At 43.9% G+C, this 16568-nt stretch overlaps 1 protein-coding gene across 2 annotated transcripts in view; it reads left to right on the forward strand.

Moving 5' to 3' along the window:
* The window catches only part of SV2B (synaptic vesicle glycoprotein 2B), a 63086-nt gene that overhangs the window by 27175 nt on the left and 19343 nt on the right, over window positions 1–16568 (forward strand). For both annotated transcript variants that reach the window (XM_040077656.1, XM_058422414.1), the window contains exons 2-3: window positions 5213–6062; window positions 16068–16248. In XM_040077656.1, the coding sequence (XP_039933590.1) occupies window positions 5579–6062; window positions 16068–16248 (665 nt within the window). In that variant the 5' untranslated portion in view covers window positions 5213–5578. The remainder of the gene's footprint in view (window positions 1–5212; window positions 6063–16067; window positions 16249–16568) is intronic.

Genomic DNA, 16568 nt, shown 5'->3' on the forward strand with positions numbered 1-16568 from the left:
ACACCTGAGATAATTTTACATCCATGAGAGCGTAATCAGAATTCCTGGCACAATTTTTGTTGATAAAAACATGCCATTTTTACAAACCTGAATTATTTAGGGGGGAAAAATCAGTTTTGACGAATGCTTCTGATAGAAATGGATCAAGCAGCAGACAGGATGGCATTTCTTAAATGAAATACTTTGTTTCAGGTTAAAACAAATCTCCATGCACCTTCTTTTATTTTTCCTTCTTTGATGCCAATGAAAAGGGCAACTTTGGACAGTATGAGAATAAAAATTTATAACAGACCTGATCTGAAAGCATTTTTGTTGTGAATTACGGAGTGGCAGCCTAATTTTTTAGATTTTAAAATGTATCATTATTATTTATACTAGTTGGAAAGAGGGAAATTTTAGAAAGTTCTCCCGAGGCAAAATAACATTTTTCTTAGTTTAAAAAAAAAATTAAAATGCGAGACTGCATGTCTTTGTTGAAAACTTGACAAAGACCTGGGAGGACTTTTCAGCTCCTCAGCTGTGAAGTTGGGAACACAGAGACCTCTTTTCCCCACATTCTGGTTTATTAAAATTTAAGGTTTTGGGAACATGAGTTGCCCATATATTAATATATTCATGTATTCATATAACCACAGTTGCAAGGGACCTGCGATGCCCACCAGAGGAAAGCTGTGCTGTCCTGGTGTGGGGTCTGGAGGGACACAGAGATGCCAAGAAGCCAAGGGACAGAGCCCGGGGTGCTCAGCCTACAGCACTTCCATCTAACAGCACAGTAATCACCCACTGCCACAGTGCTCAGCCTGTCTGGTAATACTGGTGTCATTGCTGGCTGCCTGAAATCCAGGATGCTGCTCTGCTCTCCTGGGAGCTGTGATTTGTTAAGCACCTCAAAAATCTGTCCCTTCGTGTGTACAAACAGATCCATTAATTGCAACCTCATTAAGAATCTGAGATTGGAACTTCACAGAAACCTATCTACATAATCGTCTTTCTCCTTTCAGTGAGGAAAATTTCTTCTCAGGAAATTTTTTACAGTCAGCTTTGTGACTGCAGAATGTCCTTATGGTCACTGTAGGATCTGGGCACCTTCCCATTGCTGTCAGCAGAAAGCAGCTCTGGGGGTGAGGGTGTTCTGCAGGAGGAATTGTCCTTCAGGCAGAATATTAAACTGCTCTGCCATCTGTTTTACAGGGATTATTCTGGTGAATACTAAAAATCCCTTGAAAGCATTTTTCTAGTGTCCCTGTCCTGCTCCTTCTCCTTAGTGCTCAGATAACCTCTCCCTCCTGCTGTTGATTTAGAGTGTTCTCCCTTTCTGAGCATGCAGCAAGGCCCTGGGTGGCAGCTCCCAGCCTTGGCTCTCTCCCTGCTGGATCCACACCATGGATGTGCATTATGCATTTCTGTGTGTGCACCCACGGCTTGTGCTCCCACAGACCAACATCCTCGCTCTCTTTGCTTTTCCAGAAACTCCATCATGCCCCAAGGTGCAATATTTCATAAGAAAACCCTTCTCGTATCTACCCTGCTCACTAATTTGGCATGATTTCTGTTCTCTGATAGAGCCCAGCTCTCTGGCAGACCCTGGACTCTCCTAATTTAGTACAAGAAGCTCACCCTTCTCTGCATCTCCCCCAAACTCTGCTGCCCGCCAGCCCCCTAGTTTATCACCTCAGTGTGCCAGACTTACCTATATGTCCTCTCAGAGAGGCAAATGCAGGTGTTAATCAGCTTTTTTTAAACATCCCTTTTCCTAGAGTAGATGCCATTTCTATTATCAGGATATTCAAGACTTTAGGTTCCTATTTTAAGTTGCAGAGCTCAAATGCCTGAATTCCTGGCTAAGTATGCAACATGTGAGCTAACTAAAGAGCTAAAGAGTACAAGAAAACTGCAAAGTGCAATAGTGTATTTTTAAGAAAAGAGGAAAGGATCTGAATTCTGGTGTATTCCAGGTTTCTGTGTCCAACACTCAGTTTAATGGGCTGTTTTGGGGAAACCCAGAATGAGGCTTTCCTACCTCTGCCTTCCTGCCCCTGCAGACTGCCTTATGGAGCCTGTCGTTTGTTGTGTGTTTAAACCTCACTTGTGTGCCTCAGAAAGGGAACTGGCAGTTTAAAAGGGCCAAGGGTTGTAATAAGAATCATTTAGATTAGAAAAGAACTGTAAGATCATTAAGTCCAACTATTGACCCAGCAGTGCCAAACCCATCACCAAACCATGTCCCCAAGTGCCACATCTACATCTTCTAAATACCTCCAGGGGTGGTGACTCCACCACTGCCCTGGGCAGACTGTTCCAATGCTTGACAACGGTTTTGGTGATGCAACTTTCTTATATCCTGTCTGAAACTTCCCTGGCACAACTTGAGGCCGTTTCCTGTTGTGCTGTAGCTTGTTATCTGGGAAAAGAGACTGACACCCACCCTGCTACCATAGGCTTGGTGTGATGTGTATATTTGTCTCGAGCGTTCATGCATCACTGCGAAGGGTAATTATAGCAACCCAAGCCTGCCATCTTTATGACACATCATGATTTCGCATCTAAATGCTAAATGGGGCTGTTAATGAGTGAGTGCAGCTCAGCTTGAGTGAAAGGGTGTTAAAGAATCAGGTCTGGAGTGAATCAGCCTGTGCATATGTGGCAATGAAAGAAAACAAGTAGTGTGAAATACAAAAAGTGTAGCATCCTGAAGTTATAGCCTGCCTCTCTGCACTGCCCCTTCTAGGGTGATCCCATAAAATACCCATCCTACAGAGTGAATGGGAGCCCAGTCACTCTTTTTCACCATGGCCTTTTCTTTGAAGTGCATGTTCTTTGCCATTCAGGTGACTTTCACCGGTCTGTGAGACTCTTCAGCTCATGTCATTATTTCTTCGGCTGCCCAAGATGTGATTCCATATGGTAAATGCCAGTCTTTGTGTGTCAGTGAAAAAGCACGGATGCTTCAATAGCTCTTTTCTAAGTTTGTGATCTTTGGTCCTCTTGTTGTGGGAGGCAAAGAGCCCAACTTTAAGCCTCAGCAGCTTTTAAACAGAGAATAAAAAGATTTCCAGCACTTGGTCCTTAAGAACACACTTTTACCTTATCAAAAGAGAAATAAGGTCTGTGGAGACTCAGAGTCTGATCAGTTCTGCTATTGATCATTAGTGTTATTGTTACTTTGTTTCCTAAAATGAGTTTTCAATTCAGTTCTGTAGCAACCAGAAATGGACAAACACAGTGAGGTCACTGCGCTTCCTGCTCCAACATTTGAGGTCGCTTTGAAGAATGACCTGCCAGCAGATGATTCTTAAAGCCTTCCAAAGCAAGGCCTAATGTTCTTTTGCACATATTGTTCTTTTGTTTTTTCTCTTTAAATAAAAGGCTCCTTCCCCTACTTTTCAAAAGAAAATATGTCTCTGCGGAACGAGATTTTACTGCCTTGGAGAACACGATGTTCAGTCATGACACAAATCTTTGTGTAATCAAGAAAGTTAGTTCAGGACTGGGAGGTTCTGAGACTCAAAAGTAATTTTGGACTTTTTTTAACCATTAAAGGTAACACTTCAGCACTGAAACAAGAATTGTAGAACTTGTTTAAGTGCTTCTGAGGGCTGTCAGATGTATTAAATCCCCTGCACATTAACAGTTCTGGTTCCTATGCCAATACTTCTCTTTACTGCTTCTTGCACTGTAGATTCCTGGTAATTATAACCTGATCAGAATACGTTTGGCTTTTTTTTTTTTTTTCCCCATTGCTTTATTGATTGCTCTTTTTGAGCCCTGGAAGAATGCCCTGTTGTCTTTTACACTTGATGCAAAATGAAAGGTGTTATTCAGCATAAAGAAAGAGAAGAGGAAACATGTCGAATGTAGTGACAAATAGCAGAGGGGCAGAGAAAAGAAAGAGGTTTTGGCAGTCTCGGTAGAAGTTATGTTGTAATTATGAGCCACAAATATATAGGTAGATAAGCAGAAGTGCAGAGGAAGCTTTTATGAAGTTCCTTGGAGCAGCTCCATGAGCAGCACAGGCAAGGTATGGCTATTAATCCATGCAGGAAAGTCAAGCCTCTGCTCCTTCTTTACCCTGAGCATTTGAGCTGCCAGAAAATCACAGCATTTGCAGCAGAAGTGATGACCCTCTGAGCATTTTATTGTAGAGAATGCGTCTGAATTTCTCCTCTGAAGTAATTTTAGCTGCATATAGCACTGTTATTTACAGTGTGTGCATTTGCGTGCGCTTCTATAGGTCAACTGACTGTGTAGGTAACAACACCCACACATCCTCAGGCTTGTGCCTGCCCATGTCAATCCATACCTCATTTACACTTTATTTAGGCAAGTAGCTCAAAGCTGAAAGCAAAGTCTATGTTCTGTGCGTGCCTACGCTGTGCTGGCTGCTCTGGTGTGACTCCACTCCCTTTCCCATGTGCTCCTCCTTCCAAACTCTGTGTCTACAGCTGTATGAGGCAGGGGAACACTGGAGAGCCAGCTGGCTGAAAACCGCCTGGAAAATAATGTAAATCAGGTGTCCAAAAGGAGTATGTGTTTAGATGTGTCTTGACTTCCCTTGGTTTTCTCTGCGGACAGCAGTGATTCTGTAATAGCTTTATTTTTTTGCTCTCTGTGAAAATCATCCCCTGTTGATGTTTAGATATGGAGGGAACAGAGCTTGGTGTGACTTTTGGTGACTTTATCTTGGCAGACGGTGCATGCCAGTTGTGCATCTGGCATACAGATGGAGAGACGCTAGGGAAAAAAAGAAGCCAATAAATAAAATAATTGTGGGGATCTGGATGAAAAAGAAAACCAAGATCATATTTTGTCTCATTGTGATGCTAGCCAGTTGTAGGCACCAGGGATGAGAGTGCTCTGAGGAGATGGATGGAAACATATTTAGCAACCTGAGAGCTCTGTTCCAGCAACCCAGCCCAGTGCTGTTCTGCTCTCTGTGGAAAGCAGGACCACATATGGGAAGCAGGACTTCTAGGAATGACAGAAATTTGGACCACATGGTATTTTACATTCTACTTTGGGTTCCCACTGAACTTGGTACATTTTAATGCTCTGTTTTTTCTGAGGCTCTGGTTTTTGATGATGCAAAGACATTCCTCTGTTGCCATATTTTTTCAGAGGAGAAGCGTGTATACAAAATGTTGTGCATTAAACTCAGTTCATGTGTGCTTGCAAGCTTACTACTGTCTCATTGCTATTGTCTCCTCTTTCTCAGGACATGACCTTCAGCACCACAATGAATCAGGAAAAACCTGTCAAATCCTCCTAGCTCCCCAGCTGTGCAATTTGCTGCTCCCTCGCTGTTCCCCAGACAGCAGCTTTTCTCACCCAAAGCACAGAAACCAGAAAGTCACAAATGACAGCTGAAAAGTGAAGCATTACCAAAAGCTGCGTGAGACTCTGTCAAAGAGAACCTTTATATATAATTCTCCTTCTGAGCCGGGGAAGCTGTGCATCCCATCAGTTCCAAAGAACGGAGAGGAGATATGTTCAAGTAACCAACACCAGAAACTGAGCAAATCCACACACATTTTGGAATACCTACACAGTGACCCACAGAATTTAGAGTTCTCCATTCAGAATGGATGATCGATATAGAAACACAAACCAGGTCTCAGATGACTACAGGTACCAGGATGGCAACTACAATGCACCCAATGACGGCTACTACCGGGGTGGGGATGAGCCCGCGCAGGAAGAGGATGCCCAGAGTGATGTCACAGAAGGCCACGATGAGGATGATGAGGTCTATGAAGGGGAGTACCAAGGGATCCCACACCCAGATGACATTAAAGAGAAGCAGAAGAAGCGAGCTCCTGCCGTGGATGATGAGTACAGAGACCGCGCTGACCTCATGGCCGAGAGGATGGAGGATGAGGAGCAACTCGCCCACCAGTACGAGAACATCATTGAGGAGTGTGGCCACGGACGCTTCCAGTGGACTCTCTTCTTTGTTTTAGGGTTGGCACTGATGGCAGATGGGGTGGAGGTGTTTGTGGTTGGATTTGTTCTTCCCAGTGCGGAGAAGGATATGTGCTTGTCCAGTTCCAACAAAGGGATGCTGGGTAAGTGTCTCTGGCAAACAGCTCTTCTAATACAGTGAGAAGCAGCTGGGACACTCTTTTCTAGTGACCAGCTGATTTCAGGAACCTCTGATGACTTTCTTCTTGTGTTGTATGTCATGCATAGTCTTTCCTGGGTGGCTCTGACTCAGGAGGGGTTCACATGCTGATGAGCAGCAGAATTGTACCAGAATGTGCTGTGGCCCCAGTGCCAGTCTGGTCACAGTGGCCTGGGTCTGGGCAAGGCAGCTCACAGTTTGCAGGTCCACAGGGCAAAACTCCAAGAGGTGTTCAACGATAAATAAGTGAAAAGCTAAAAGTGGACCTAGTGGCTCAAGATTCAAAGCTGTTAGAACCTACAGGTTTCCCTTTCCTTCAGCCCAAAGTCCCAACTGGCAAACCAACCATGCAGTCAGTTCCTTCTGTCTGCTCACTTCTCAGTTTGCTCATATGTCCTGGATCAGATGTCGTCAATGGAGGTTTCTTTTTAGGTCTGTGGAATGCAATTAAAGTGCAACATGCAGATTAAAACTGAGGCTACTGGCAACATCCCTTTTGCATCACTACCGACATCTCCCAGAGGTCAAAATACAAGGCTTAGTTATTGGGAGTGGGACTGGGTGGAAAAGTTTGGATGAACAATTTTTTCCCTTGAACAACAGGCAAGCCAAATTCCATCAGCCAAAACAGCAAAGCCTCCCAGATCTCCAAGAATTAGGACAGGATCCAGCACGGTCTGTAGTGAGAGCCAGCCACACAGTAGGACAGAGCATCTGGAAGGGAAATAAGATTTTGGAATAACTCCTTGAGGAGGGAGAGAGTATGTCTTGATGGACGTGTACTGGGATTGCAGGGAATCATCAGGGACTGTAGGTCATACATGCTGGGCCAGAAGCCCTGCCTGATGCAAGGTCAATGCAGATTTGGGACTAAACCCCAGCCATAGACTCCATTCTATTTACATTATTTTCATGTGACAAAAGCAATAGATAATTATCCCTATAGAAATCTTTCCTCTTGGTGTATTGAGGTCATAGTCACTTTTCTGTTTCTCCCTTTTTTCTTTGAACTTGAGGATTGGGATGTTTCTTTCTATAGCTAGCCAGGTTTGTACTGACTTTTGTACTGACTTTTTTTGCTTTACAAACCCCTTAAAAATTCTAGCTTGAAATATCTCCAGTCAGATATATAAAAGCAAACTTCTCACAATCAGATCCTGATTTCAAAAGGAACTTTGGAATTCACCAGCTCCCTGTGGGACACAAGGCTTGGTGTCTTTTCAGTGATGAGACCTTTTTTGTAAAGCAGGTCATTTATTTTGGTGACTCTGAAAGCTGAGATTTTCTGAAACCCTGACCCTATAAATATCCACCTCGGTACAGCTCAAGCTCTGGCAGGCTCCTGAATGAGAAAACTTCAAATGTCACAAGAGAATCTATCTTTGAAGTATTTCTGGCCTGACCACAGGTAAAAACGAACACAAAATCTCCCCAGAGAGAGTGTTCTGCTTTTTCCATCTCAGTATTTGCAAGGCTGAAAGTTCAGGGTGTTCTGATAAGCTCTGAATAAGCAGGGAGACATTTGGGTCCGTATCCAATCCCAGCTCCAGCCTCCTGCGCACTGACAGAGCTAATCTGGGACTGCTAATGAGGGAAGAGAACTCTTCTTGCTGCTTTTCCTGCCTACTTTCGAACACAGCTTGTGAGAACCTGATTTTGCAGAACAATTTCTCCTGTCCTTAGCTTGTTTGTCTGGGGGGATCTGCTGTCAAAGCTTGTGTTCAAACTATTTAATTACTTCATTATGTTAGGAAAAAGATTTTTTTTTTCTAAAAGCAATCAAAGCTGGTTCATCTTAGTTTGGGGCAGGGAGGAGAGTGGGTGGTTATGGTAGCATGCTGTTGTTATTGACTGGTGGTGTACGTGGGGCACGTCTCTGATTCAGTCCAGCTTATTTGTTGAACATCCTTTTTTGTCTGCTGGACATTTCTCTGCTGCTGGATCTGAGGTTTGTGAGATGGCTCTTTGTGAAAATGAATTAAGCATGGCTTGGAAAGCCTTACATTGCCCAGCAGTGCTCTGATGTGAGTAATGAGCACCCAAGGCACCAAGAAGAGAGTGTGACGAGCCTGGGGTGGGTAGGGGCTGCTGGAGGGCATTGGAAGAGAACAGTGCAGATCTCTGGGTCTGGAGAGGGGAAGGAGACCTTTCTGCCAGATGAAGGGCGACAGCAGCAGGGAAAAGAGGGTGTTGGAGGTTTGACATGTAGCAGGGCAGTGCAGGGACGTGAGGTGTGGGTGCAGCCCTGCCTCCAGCACAGCCTCATATCCCAAATACTGCCCCTGTAAGAAGGTTTCATCTCTTTTCTGAGCAGCTGGAGCACAAGGACTGCAGATATCAGCTTCTCAAGGGGAAGGCTGAAGAGCAAAATCATCAAAATCTTTCTTAGGATAGTTTCAGCTCCCATCCACATGCAGTTAGGAAAAAAGGTATCTCCCACAAAGCTCAGAGTGTCCAAGACAAACTCATGTCCCTCTGTGAATCCATTCCCTTATGCTGTATGGCAGTGCACCATAATTAGGTGCATCTCTAATTACACTTAGAGATTGATTTGGTGGCAAAGAGCCTTCACCTCAATTTCTAATGTGCAGTGACAGTTTTGCACGAGTGTGTGTGCACAGGCTGAACAGGGGGGTGATTAGAGCAGGCACAGCTTTCCCTGAAGTTTTCACACGGTTTTAGGGAAGCAGGGATATTATCCACACATGAGCTACTGCCCCTTGCCTTATCCAGTGTACCAGTAAACATCTACAGATAAGCTCGTGTTTATTCCCAAGGAACCGATTATCTCCCACGTTTTAGCTAAGGAAACATAACCAGGTTTTCCCAGGAGCAGTTAAGGTCACTTCCAGGCAGCTGCTAACATTTAAACACACAAGGTCTCAGCCATAACAAAAGAGGCCAGGAGGGAAAAACTGGGAAATAAGTCAGGGGAGTAATCAAACTCCAGAAGAAATAGGAAGGGACAAATAAGAGAGATAAAGCAGACATCTCCTAAAGACCGATTTAGTGAAGTTCAGCTTCTGTTAAAAGGACATTTTGCATTAAACACTCTGCATATTGCGTATTTTTTCTCCCTTGGAAAGCAGTCATGGGAAAATATCAAGCAAACTATGGCCAAATTATGCAAAAATTGCAAATAAACAGATGCCCACAGTGTTTCATGAAATGTGTGAAATGGATAAGGCACATCTTAGAAAACGTTTACATTTCATTCTGAAAATAAACATCTCACCATCAGATGCAAATTAACAGCTATTTTAGCCCTAAATATCCCGAGTGGGACAAAACACATATTTGGAGGTTTTCAGTTATGAGAAACGCTATTTTAGAGATGATTTCAGGGGTATACAAAAATACCCCCCCCCCAAAAAAAAAAAAAAAAAAGTATACATATTTTAGCAGTTTGATTCAATCAACTTATAATACAAGTTGTTAAGAATGTTTGGTAACATGTAGCAACATTTGTTTTTACATATTCATTTGACAGATCAACTTTGCTGAGCTTTCATCAGCAGTAGACAAAATAATATTCCAATTTACTGAAAAAGAATATTCCTTCTTAGTACGATACAGCCTATTGGAAGCTTTTTTTTTTTTTTTTTTTTTTTTTTTTTTTTTTTTTTTTTTTTAAAGATATGTTAAGGATAATCAAAAGAGTAATAAAAATTTTATTTTTGTAGTTGCTGAAAGGCACACAGTATCATTATTTGGAGAAATATCTTATAAACACATACCTTTACATGCTATAAATCATTTCTTAGAGGACTAAATATTATGTTTGCAAGCACAGAGCAGTAAGTACACAAGTATAAAACATAATGACATAGTAATGTTTTAAACTTCTTCACATCCTGCATATAAAAAACTCGAGGCACGGTTAAAGCATCAGCCTTCCCAGATCCCAGAGCTGCAGTTGTGCTATCGTCATTTCACAGTTCACTTAACTGAGACAAGGAAATTTTTAAGGGCTTTGCCCATAACTGTAAAACAGCTACACCAAGGCGGAGAATAAAATTGCTTTTTCAGGCTCCCTTCTCCTTGTTATGATTTAATAATAATTTTTTTAAGGAGAATATCATATTACAGACTCTTAACCTCACAATGTCATGTAAAAAAAGCTAGGAAAAAATTCTTATAAGTAAGTATGCTTTTATGTAGCAATTCGAGCTTGGCTGTGTGATTTGGGTTAAACAGAATGTGTACAACATGCCTGCTTTTACTTGTGTGAAGAGGATGTTTTATTATCAGCTGAGATAAAATCTGGTCGCAGCTTCTCATTGACCTGAATTCACCTGATATGACAGTAAATCCTAATCCCCTCTGCAGAGCTCAATGGTTTTCTCCACTTCATTTTTTTTTTTTTTTCCCCTCTGGCTGAGCCCAGACAAGCCCAACCATGGCTCCCTTGCTCTGCCACGGTTATTTGCTGCCTCTTTTGCCCCTGCATGGCCATGGAGCCCCAACACAGCAGCCACCACAGCCTGGTGGGACCTGTCCCTGTCAGGCATGGATTCCTGACTGCAAATTTGCTCTCGGTTGGAAACGCTCAGCCCAAGATGCAGCAGCCCAAGGAGCATCATTGCCCTGAGCAGTGGGGAAAAGAAGTAAAGGTGTTTTTGTGATTTGAGAACACCCCACATTTTGTGTAGGTCTGATATGGGGGTGAATGGCTGTGTCCCCGTCTGTAATCACTGTGGGAATTTCATCTGCTGCTTTCCACCTGAGGAGGTTTTTGTCAGACAGAAAATGATTTGTTTGGCCTCCTCCATTGAAATCTTTGCTTTAGCAGAGGGGGTGGATGGGGAGAACCAGATGGTCCCACGGATATTGTGGTGCTGGACAAGTCCTGTGGGGAGAGGTGAAGCTGGCTGAGGGTAAACACCACGCACACCCTGCTGGCACGCCCGGCTGTGCCTCAGGCAGCTGTGCTGTGCCACAGCCCCATGGGCTCACCCACCCCAGCTCCAGCTGCACAACCCCTCCATCCCAACAGCAGATTTGCCCCATATCCATACACAGCTCTCCCCAAATGGAGCGCTGCTTTTCCCATGGGAAATTCCCTTCTCAGTGCCAGAGCCGCTGGCTGTGGAAGGAGTCTCACTGCTTGTATTAACCAGCAAGGAGAGTGCAATGGGGAGAGCCTTTCCTTTGACCTCCATTTAAAAGGTCAAGTTGATTCATGGGGAAAGCATTAATAAGCCTACAAGGAAGAGTGGGTAGAAAATTGCAGGAAGAATGGAAAAAAAGGCCATCAGCCTTCAGCTCATCCTCTATCAAGACCTTCCCCTGTTCTGGGACATCACTGTGGTACAAGAGAGCCAGCACTATCACTACTTTATTCCTCTCTTTCAATTACTTACAATTGCATCCTCTGCCTTGCCACATCCATCTCCCAGACTGGCCTGACTCACAAAGTTTTGTTTGTGTCCATAAGGTGCATCCCTAAAGATTCTACACCAGTACCAGTATTTCAATTTTAGTTTTATTACAATTTGAACTACAAGATATATAAGGTCCTAATAATTTTCTGTTGTTCAAATGCTTTCCCTCTTCAAGAGTTTCTCTTTTTTAACCATAAGACTGTAGTGGCCTAGGGTTGGAGGGCAGGCAGGAGCATTCCCATTCCTGTGGTTACTGGCTCCATGCAAACCAGAGACAACCCTGGGTCCAGGCAGCCTCCTCACCTCCCTGACAGCACAAGGACTCTGGGACTGGTTCTTCTCAGTGAGCTATTTGGGTTTTTTCTGCTCAATTATTCCACAAGTCTTTGACTTTGATTTTTAGATATGTCTCTTTTTTAAGAACTTTAATCCCATTAACTAACAATGAGAAAAATTCATGCTTGTGATGCAGATTTAGGCAAACCTTGAATTTTTTTTTTCTGAAACCCTTAGAAGTCCACTTTTAACTATATTATTGTATTAAGAATGCAGTTTAGCACACTGAGAGCCATATACTTTATCTGCAGTATATTCCTTTCCTTATTCCTGGAACTTCAGTTTTTAACTTCAAATTCCTGTCTAATACAAAGCACATAACTTTAGTAAGGGCTAATACATTTCTTAGTGTGAAAATGCTAAATATGTTACCTCTTTTCTAGTGGGAATAAGCCCAGTCAGTGGTCACATATTTTCCTTATAACTGCAGCAATGGATGAGTCATAACCCAAAATTTATTCATAGAATTTCAGCTCTTTGGTTTTCCACCACTTTTATGGGAGGCTGTTGCAGACTTTCCCACAGGCATTCATTATACTCCAGGACTTGTGGAATAGCCTGCAAGTAATGGCTTATTCAGAGTTGCCCTTAACATTTCATCTGAGCACCTTATGTGTCAATTGGTAAGCTGATAGCACAGTCTAAGTCTGTGTGGTTTGAGGCCAAGTTTAGAAGACAGAATTCTGGTGCAGATCGTTGTAATGTTGTACTGTAGAATATTTGATGGACGAAACTAACACAGCAAAAGAAATACCATCTTGTGATCATTTTTCTTGGTCCGACTCTCCTTAAAATGTTATTTTCCTGGACACGAGCTGGATCTTTTTCAGAGGTAGGAACCATCACTGTGTTTTCTGGAAGATTGTCTCCCTCCAAAGAGGCTGTTTGAGTAGCTATTCCACTTCTCCCTGGGTGCCTGCCACCTTGTTGTCAATCCAGGACACAGCAATCTGCAAAGCAGACGTTGTTCTGCACCCTGGGTCCCGAGATCCATCAGCTGACAGAGTGTTCTACTGCAGCTACCCCAAAATTTTAATTACATTGGCCAGAACATGCAGTCTTCACCTAAAAAAAAGACCTCTCCATGATAATGAAGTGTTTTGTTGATTTTGTTTCAACCCTCAAGCACATATTTCCATAACCAGGATCCTTCCCTCAAAACCTGGCTAAGTAGACAGTCTCTGGTTGTTCCTGATATTTTCTGTACTACAGATTTTTATTGTTTTAAACTTCTGAGGGACCACGAATCAATTGATTTATCATGTACAATAACTAATTAAAGCAATATCCTCCAGATGAGTTTGTGGCATTAACATCTCTGCTGTGATTTATCTGCTCACTGTTTGATGGGTGCTGTGTTGCAGAGATCCAATCTTCCCATCCATCACAAGTTTGGGCTTCTTAGTCAGAATCCGTAGGGATTTGCTTACAGAAGCAACTCCACCTCTTGATGTCAAGTTTCAAGCACTGTCACATCCCACTCATCCCAGAGTGGGCTGAGCCCACTCTTCTCCTGGCCAGAGGACAGGCTGCCCCTCACCAGTCACTGCAGTAAAACACCAGCTAGAAGACAGTAACAATCTCCTCCACCTCCTCCTGACCTGGGACATTTTCTGTTACTAAGAGGATTTGGATGAACATCTGCCATCCAGGGATTTTCTCTGGGAAAAAAAAAAAAAAAAAAAATTACAAAAAATTAAGTTTGGCATATCATTCCTTTTCTTCCTCGTCAGGGTCTGGCGGTGCTGGCAAGGCTCACTGCCAGATGGGTGACTGTGATGTTCCAGTGAGTAGATACAGGGCTCATCATCACTTCCTGCCGCTGTCTGCCATCTGAGTTGCTCCATTAAATGTGGCTCAGGAGCCAGGGTAAAAGCATTAAGCAGTCAGCACTGCATTAAGATCCTTCCTTCAGGAAGGTTTTCGACTGAAACTGTTTTTTCTTTGGCTCACTGTTGTAATATGCACCTCAATGAACAAGCTGGAGGCCAAAGTTATATAGAAACAGAGATCCCAGACTCTGAGATATGTCTCCATCTTCTCTTCAGATCAGTACCTGAAACCTTTACACACCTTCAGATCACCTCACCAGGAGAGCCTGGATCAGCAGGGTAGGGCAGAGGATTGGTTGCAGAGAGCCACATGCTCACGGTGGGGTAAAATGGGCCAAAGCCTGCCCCACGGTTCTGATACAAAGGCTTTTAATACACAACAACAGATTTTTTGCCTTTGACATACAAATCCTGACCATCAGACATCATGTGGATTGAAAAGGATCACTCAGAGAGAGGTGACCCCACTGTGGAATAGAGAGATTGAAGAAATTCAAACTTTTCCACATCTGATGGATGTGATGCAAGCGTCCTTCAAATGCTGCAATGGATCTCCGCTGCATAGCTTTTAATTTAGTAATGCATTTTAAATCAAGTGCAGGCATTTACAATCAGAAGGAAAACAGGATCAGCTGCCAGATAACTCTGCATTAGGCCTTAGCTGGCTTTGCTGGATGGCACAGAGCTGCCTTCAGCCACCAGAGTGATTGTTTTGTTTAAACATTAATGAATTACAAAAACATTCATTGCCACCTTGTTTTCCAAGTGTGTTTGACAAAACAGCACCTGTGGAAGGCATTGGCTCTCAGGAGAAACCAAACTTGGTTCAAGGTGAGGAATGAACCTCCAAAGAGTCAACCATGCTTGAATAAAGTTTATTTTAGCTGTGTTTCTTCAATGAGTGAATAGGAATTCTTCCTATTACGGCAGTGTATTAATTTGCTCAGCATCCAATGCCTTCACCCGGGGCCAGGAATACAGGGAGCACTGCTGCTTTCCTTCAACCCCTGCTCAGCTGGGTGTTGAACTTGACATGTCCCCAGTCTCCAAACATCCTCAAGAATCATCTTTTTCTTTCAAGAACTCCCTGCGCTGCAAGTTCTGCTTTCCGGTGAGCAGATGTTCTCCATCCTGAAATAGCTCAGCTCATCTGGATCACATCCACCATGGTCAGGCCCCATCAGGACCTCCACAGCAGGACTCTGCAGCCCATAGACACAGCTCACAATCCTGTCAATGGGGTTTGATATGATGCAGGAGGTGTTTTTGGGAGCAGCCTCTTGTACCTCTCTGCTCTCCAGGAAAAGCTGTGATTGCTACCAATTTCTTCTGAACAACATCTGGAAAGTAGATAAAATAAATAAATAAATTTAAAAAGTCTTCCTGAACCTTTGAGCATTATTAGCTAGTGCTATTTACACTGGTACCTGCATGAAGCAAAAGGCAATAAAATCTGTGGCCCTTCTGCAGCAGAAACGCAAAGGACAGCTGCCATGTTCTCCAGGAGAGTAGCAAGCACAAACTGAGCATGGTACAGGGAGACTACCCGTGGTGGAAAGACGTTGTCTCCTATTCAGCCTGGCACTAAATGAGCCATTGAGAATGCCTTTTGAGGACCCCATAGTAGAAGATCTAGTGAAGTCAGGTTAAAAAGAAGAATCCATCTTTCTTAGCAATGTTAGAGAGATAACTCTGTAAAGTTTTCTTAGATTCTCCCTTCTCAAATTTTCAGATCAAGACTACACTCTTGAGTAATCTGTCCTTTAGTTAGACACCAGACTGTGGCTCAGTAACAAAGGAAGTAGCTGAGTTACCTGAGGTGAGTCTGGGTAACAGACTGATCCTTTCAGATACAGCTGGGAAAAGCAGAGAGTGAAAGAGATGAAACACTGCAAAGAGATTTAGCCATGCTTCATCGGTCCCTCTGCTCTCACAGCTTTCTGAGCATAAACAGCAGCCTGGCAGAGCCTCTCCCTACACATCCTCCATCCTGCTGCGCTCAGAGGGGTCAGAGGAGTTAAGACATCAGACTTGTGCTGTATTGGTGGTGGCACATAGCTGGGACACGTGCATCCTAAGCTGCTTATGCCTGGCCATTGCTTACGTGCAGGGGATGTGCGAGCAGCAAGGTTGGGAAGGAAGGATGTGGGTCTGGTCAAACAAGGGTATGTCCATATTGCCTGGAGTGATGCAAGCTCTCAGGCACGAGATGGGAAAATTGCTCTCCTGCCAATGGGCAGAGTTTCTGGCTTCTGAGATTTGGGGCGGTTAGGAGTATCTCCACTTTATTGCATGGTACGCCAGGACGACATCAGCTGCCACATGGACTCTTTAAAACCTGCTTCTACACTGTGTATGGTCTCCACCCTGTTAACAAGCTGTCTCTCTCACTTGCAGGCTTGATAGTCTACTTAGGAATGATGGTGGGGGCTGTCTTGCTGGGCGGCCTCGCTGATAAACTGGGAAGAAAGCAATGCCTCATCATATCACTTGCAATCAATGCTGCCTTTGCATTCCTCTCCTCCTTCGTCCAGGGATACGGATTCTTCCTCTTCTGCCGCCTTATCTCGGGCCTCGGGTGGGTACCTGGTGAACCTGCCCCCTGTCCTGGAGGCGCCCCAGGGTGGGTGTGTGGGGTGGGACAAGGAAGGCTGCTCAGGAGATTCTCCCTGGTACCCAGCTGGGATGGCACTGCCACTTAGGATGTGTGGCTGTGTTAGCTCACCCTTGACCCCTGTGATGGTGGGAGAGGTTGGTCATTGATGTTCTGGTACTGCCCAAGTTGTGCAGAAATGTGGGTGAGACTGAAAATGCCCACCTCCAAAGCCTCCAGTGAGACTCTCAGCAGTTCCCATTGCCTGCCTGCATTTTGCCTCCCTAAAATGAGTGATCATGAAA

The sequence above is a fragment of the Hirundo rustica genome, chromosome 13, assembly GCF_015227805.2.
Source record: "Hirundo rustica isolate bHirRus1 chromosome 13, bHirRus1.pri.v3, whole genome shotgun sequence".
Taxonomy (NCBI): domain Eukaryota; kingdom Metazoa; phylum Chordata; class Aves; order Passeriformes; family Hirundinidae; genus Hirundo; species Hirundo rustica.